General features: G+C 47.1%; 1 protein-coding gene across 2 annotated transcripts in view; it reads left to right on the forward strand.

The window, feature by feature from the left end:
• Positions 1-1,109, forward strand: part of Ttc12 (tetratricopeptide repeat domain 12) — a 44,305-nt gene extending 43,196 nt beyond the window's left edge. Inside the window, exon 21 of one of the 2 annotated variants that reach the window (XM_028783750.1) lies at positions 936-1,109. In XM_028783750.1, the coding sequence (XP_028639583.1) occupies positions 936-1,011 (76 nt within the window). In that variant the 3' untranslated portion in view covers positions 1,012-1,109. The remainder of the gene's footprint in view (positions 1-935) is intronic. The other variant, XM_028783749.1, reaches the window with a different exon arrangement.
• The last annotated feature ends 4,976 nt before the right edge of the window (positions 1,110-6,085 follow it).

Here is a 6,085-nt window from a genome sequence, read left to right on the forward strand (position 1 = left end):
TTCCTTCCTTCCTTCCTTCCTTCCTTCCTTCCTTCCTTCCTTCCTTCTTCCCTTCCTTCTTTTCTTTCTTCACTACTTGGTCTAGAATTTATATCTTAGATTGATCACAATCTCCCTGCCTCTGCCTCAACACGACTGAGACCATGATTACGCACCACCATGCTTACCATCTCGTCTTCTTTGCTTTTCTGGATTAGGCTTCTATTTTTTATTTTTGCTGATTGATTGGCTGGTTTGTGGATTGACTTGGCTCTAAGCAAATGGAGGACTGTTCAGTGCCAGTAATGGTCTCCTGCTGGAGCGACAAGGCTGCAGAACAGCATGTCTGAGGCCAGACAGCAAGCCAGAGCAAGAGACTTAGTCTTGAACTCTGATCACTGGTTCTCATTTACCTGTTTCCTGTCCTGGACCTGTTATCTGCTTAATCACCCCATAGTGTGTGTTTCAGGTTGTTTCCCCGTGGCTGCGCCATGATCCATTGCATAGAAGTAGGAGAGACCTTGAAGATGAGGTTGAACATGGCTCCTGCCTTAAAACTGCACATGTCTTTCCTCCCCCTGGAAAATGACATGGCTGGTTTGGATGACACTGAAAGCCTTTTCAAGTTCTCTCTCATTGATCAAGTGAAAGAAAAAGAGAGAACCTTTCTTCTACAAAAAGGGAAACCCATTAGCTAGGATGAGTTCAGAGTGGCACCCTGCTGTTGTAGGATGGAGGGGTTTCCTAAGAGCACAGCTTCATCTGACCAGCCTGTCATACCTGACACTGAGATTCCCCAGAGTCCGACTACTCTCTTTGATCTTTAGGGCTCTCCAGTGCCACCGTCACTTTCCCTTCCCCTCGAGTGATCAATTCTTGGCCAGCATCCATCTGCAGAAGGTAGCTGTGAAGTGTGACATATATTAACCTGGATTTTGCATCCTGACTTACCACAGGTTTGCTGCCCAACTGCAAGAGCTTCACGGGATACAAATTCTCAACTCTACAATGAAACACTTGAATGATTCTTGAGAGACACAGTGACAGTATAAAGCCCGTAAGCACATATGCACGTGGGTCAGGGGTCAGTGCTCTGCTAATAAATTCTTTTTAAATATTTAGCTACAAAATTAGATGTCTTCTGAGTTTTCACTGGGAAGAAGAGAGCAGGTGGCTACCACAGTAGGAACTGCTGTGGCTTGCTCCAGCATCCGCCTCTCATGTCTCTGACCTGCTCCTTCGTTTTCTACTGAGGCTGGAAAACAGCCAATCAAAAGCCTCATTTCCCAGGTGCCCTTGCCGCAACACCACTAGATGAGAACTAGATCCTGAGGGAACCATCAGGGATGTTTGGCAGTGGCACCTCAGCATCTGCCTGCAGCTCGCAGCCCTTTAAGAGACTGGTGGTACCACCAGTGTGGCAGCAGCTTCCTGAATTGCAGTTGCATCTGTGGCTTGTGCTTTTGAATCCAGTGGGTTAAGTGGTGATGGGTGGCTTCCCTGACAAGGGTGCTCTTTCCACTCCTGGACCTGGGGTCAGCATTACCACCTGGCTGCATTTTTACAAGTGCCCCGTGTTAGGTGTAAGATGGTTCTGAACTTTCAGTGCCAGGACACAGGCTTTTATTTATGGAAATCCAAATCATGAACATTTATGTCCCTAACACATCCCACACACCTGCTTAGCCCATTCTTAAAGGTCCCTTCTCGTTGCCCAAAGCCAGGGTCACCAGAGGACTCTCAGATGAAAGGATTAATAAATAGCAGTTCTCTGGCTTCTCAGTTCAGTCGTTGATCAAACCATTTCAGGGAAGGAGGCAGCAACTGCACTTGAACAATGAAACACGAAACTCCAAACCAAAGCTCCCAAGAGGGGTGGCCCTACTTCCTGCCTGCTGTGTTACTGGGTGAGTTGCTTAACCTCTCTGAGCTCCTCTGCTCCATCAGGAAAACAGAGAAATATATATCCAAGCAACCTATGCTGTGAAAGTTATATGAGATCTAGAATGTTCCCCCAAAGACCCCTGAGTTAAAGGCTTGGTCCCCAGCTCTGTGTTATTGACAGGTGGTGGAGACTTTGTTAGAGCCTAGATAGAGATATTTGGTTCACTGAGAGTGTGGACTCGGAAAGACTTGTGGGATCTTGGTCTCTTCTTCTGATAGGCAGTTTGTTTTGCACCCCGTTCCTACCATGAGGTTTGGTTCTCACTAACAGAAGCTTTAAAGTCACAGACCCACCTAGTCATAACCTAAAACCTTGAAACGTGTGAGCCCAAATAAACCTTTTCACTCTATAAGTTCATTGCTATGGCTACTTGTTATACTAATAGAAAGCTAGCTGACATTAGAGCAGAAGGTATTTTGGGGAGCTATACAACTGTACCACTTTGACAAGTGCCATCTGAAACTGAGACCTTGACTGATACCCTCTGTACTAAGAGGTTTACTTTGAGATTTGGGTGGGGGGGGTGGATAAGCTCATGCCCTTTAAAGTGTTGAAGCCAGATATCGTCTGAAATATGCAGGAAAGAAAACTCTCTCTCTCTCTCTCTCTCTCTCTCCCGCCGGCCCTCCCTCCCCCCCCCCTCTCTGTCTCTCTCTCTCTCTGGGAGGACTTCATTCAACATACCCCTAAGGAAAATTCTTCACTGACAGAACAGCTCTTGGCTTAAATTTTTTAATTTAAAATTTTTAACTGTTCCTAAAAGCAAAATGGATAGTTTCATGTTGGAAGTCTGGATGAAAATCACTAACCCAGAGTCCTCTTTGAGGGACCAGCGCACTGTGGGCCACTGGTAAGAGCTCACCGGAGTATTCTCCAGTGGAGCTGTAACAGTGTTCCTAGGTGCCAGGCAGGTAGCAGGCCTCAGCAGAGAAGGTGGGACGAGCCCCACTTGGTAGCCTCGTGCAAACAAACCTCCTTCAAGCAGCCAAATTGCAAGGGAGATGTGTGATGCTGAACAGAACAGAGAGGAAAATTAGAGGCTGCAGGATCCATCGCTTTCAGAAAACTCAGCAGGGCTTAGAAGATGACATCAGGGTGTAGAATCAACAGGCTGGTCTGCTTTCCAAGGTTCAGGCCTCTCTCATTCTGCTACACTCCTCCTCTCTAGCTCTAAAAATGGCTGCTCTAGGTAGAATTCCATCCCCAAAGAGTGGGAAATGTCCCATTCTATTGTGCTTGAGAGTTTGCACAGAGAGTTTTAAGCTTCATGTTGGCGGTGGGGTAGCTGCACACCCTCGTAGAGGTGGAGAGAAATGCCTTACAAACTAGCAATCTCTCTTCTCCTAGCCTCACACAAATGCCATGAGGCAGATATAGTCTTCACTAGAGAAGTAAAAAAACCAAGACTTCCATGCCTGGGACCATGGTATTCTGTAAATAGAGGAGTCAGAAGTTAAGGTCAAACTAAAGGCTCAAACGTTTGTTTTGTTTTAACTTTCTTCTAATGTGAAACACTTCTCTCCTTGTTGAATGTGGCTTGCAAGAAACATCTAATTTTTTTCTGAGTCTCTTTCTTCTCTGTAAAATGAGAGTAATGGTTCCATCTGACCTTCTCCAGTTTGGATATTCACGATGTATCTAGCACTGGGATGGGAGGGTGGCATAGTGGTCATGATGGGTAGTCCAGAAATGGTTTCTCTCCTCCCCTTCCTTCTACTATTGCCATTCCCCCATCCTATGCCTGGGAAGGTGAACATAGACACCCCCAAACCCCACCTCCAGCCAGCAGTGGCCTCCCTGTATAGTTCTGAGATAGTCAATTTAAGAACACCAATCCCAGAGGGGCTGGAGCTCTGGGCACTCAGAACTCAGGAGTGGAGTTTTTATTTGTAGGTTCCTCTGACTGCTCTAGGGCAACATGCTGGGGTCAGGTTCTTTCCCAGCAGACACTCTGATTATTTCTCCTTTGTCCTAATTTCAAGCTAAAAACAAAAACCAACAACAAAAACCAAAAACCTGTTGATCCCAAGAACTGTCACTCCAACCACACGCTCATCAGGAGATCATTAGCCTCAACCTCTGCATTGCCCTGGAAACAGCAAGGGATGTCCGTCCCACTGACCATCATCCCTCCTCAAGCTCCTGACCACATGCCAGCTACAAGGCAGGTAGACACCAGCTGGATGGTTCCTCTTTCTAGCAAGATCTCTAATGTAATCGCAATTTCCAAAAAACAAAACAGGGAACTGCTTTGCCGGGGATGGAAGAGTGGGGAGGTTTTTGTCCTTAGATGGACCGGCTCTGACTGCTCTGGGGTTCAGCCCCAGCAAGATGCAGAGGCAGCCTAAAGGGAAATAGCAGAGCAGAAAGACACACTGCTGAGAATATTTGCCAGCCACCCTGATTCTGAAACTCCACTCTTGTTACCAGCCAGTGTGTCTCGGGCTTCCTGCTAGTGAAGATTCCGCTCAGCCTGAGCATCGCTCCACTGTCACATGTCTACCCCCAACCTCACATTTGTACTTTTAGTCTTCAGCTTCTCCATCTGCTCCTTCAGACCCTCCCCTGCCGTCCAGCTGGAGCACACACATGTGCACGCGCACCCACACAGTTCATCCTCTGAAGCTGAGAGGTGAATTGAATGGGGTGAGCTGAGGTACCACAGAGATTTAGGCTGGATCAAAGGCAGGGTAAGAGAGAGAATTATTGGTACCCACAGCAAGAAAAATGAGTCCTATGCCCAACCTGACATTTACTTGGGGTTCATCTCTCCGGGTTCTGCTTAGTTGGAATCTCTCTAACTTTATTTGCTTAATCCAAGTCACTGAACCACGATGTCTAGGCCACACCTTCTCATATTACATACAACAAGGAAGCTCTGACTCAGAAGGGCCAGGTGAGGAATCTTTAACACTTATCCCTAGGTGTACCATGGCCTGGCCTAAGGATCAAAGAAATGTAGGAACAAAAGACCAGGAGACCCTGGGAAGTAGCCCTTCCATGGTCAGACTGCAGGTTCAAAGCTGCTCTATACCCTTCCTGACTTCAGAGCCTTGTTAAGTTAGTGTCACCCCTCCTGTGTCTTGTTCATAAAAGGTGGTGCTGTTGGGGACAGGATACTTCACAATTTTGTCATGAGAATTAACTAGGGTGATTTCTATAAAGCTCTCCACACTGTGCTTTGCATGTAACAAACTCTGAAAAAGGAGACCTACTTATTACAGTGGTGTAGCTACTCACAGAGATGCCCGTGCTGAACAATTCCTGCAGGCTCTTCTCAGGAATTCTGAAACATGAGGATTTTGATCAGGGTTGGATAGATTCCTATGTGAACCTATCTCAAAGGTGGGATTCAGAGGCATGGCCATCCAGGTTCTGTGTTGTTCAGATTCAGAGGAGCCTGTAGAATGGAAGGATCGGTAGGGACTCAGAAAGGGTGAGGAGTGGGTTGTGTGGTTGGAGAGAGGGACATCAAGGTGCAGTTGAATGGGAGAGTGCTTGTCTAGCATGTCTGAGGCCCTTGACTCAATCCCTGGCATTGCCAAAAAGAGGGGGGAAGGTTAGTATGTGAAGAAAGGAATGGCAAAGGAGGAACAGAGAGTGGATATCGTTACTCCACTTTCTCAACCCTGCTATATCATCTGCCCCAATACAGAGTGTGGGAGAAAAGCCCTCCAAACAGCAGAGAAAATGTGCATGATGCAAAGGACCAATAAAAGATTAGGACCTTGCCTTGTGCCTTTAGCCTCTGACCTCTCCCGACTTGCAGACCCGCTTCTGTGCTCTGTGGTTCCCAATATTGATGTAGTGCCTCTATTTCTCCACTATCCATGGGCCACTCGTTCCATTCTTTATCCCGGGAAAGAGAAGAAACCTCAGCAGGTATCCTGTGGAGTCCAAACTATGCCTACAACAGCCCAGAGGAGTGGGAAATGTTGACATCTATACCCAGTGACACCGATGCTCTGAACAAGGTGGGAATAAAGAAGCAGACAAGTTTGGGGTTCGCTTGAAAAGCCACCTTGCAAGACTTCCTATCCCCCTTCAGATCAACAACACCCTGTCATCCGTAGCCACTGTCAGTACCCTCCCTCAAACTTCTACACAATTGACGTGTGTGTGTGTGTGTGTGTGTGTGTGTGTGTGTGTGTGTGTGTGTGT

The sequence above is a fragment of the Grammomys surdaster genome, unplaced genomic scaffold (assembly GCF_004785775.1).
Source record: "Grammomys surdaster isolate TR1022 unplaced genomic scaffold, NIH_TR_1.0 1164, whole genome shotgun sequence".
NCBI lineage: Eukaryota > Metazoa > Chordata > Mammalia > Rodentia > Muridae > Grammomys > Grammomys surdaster.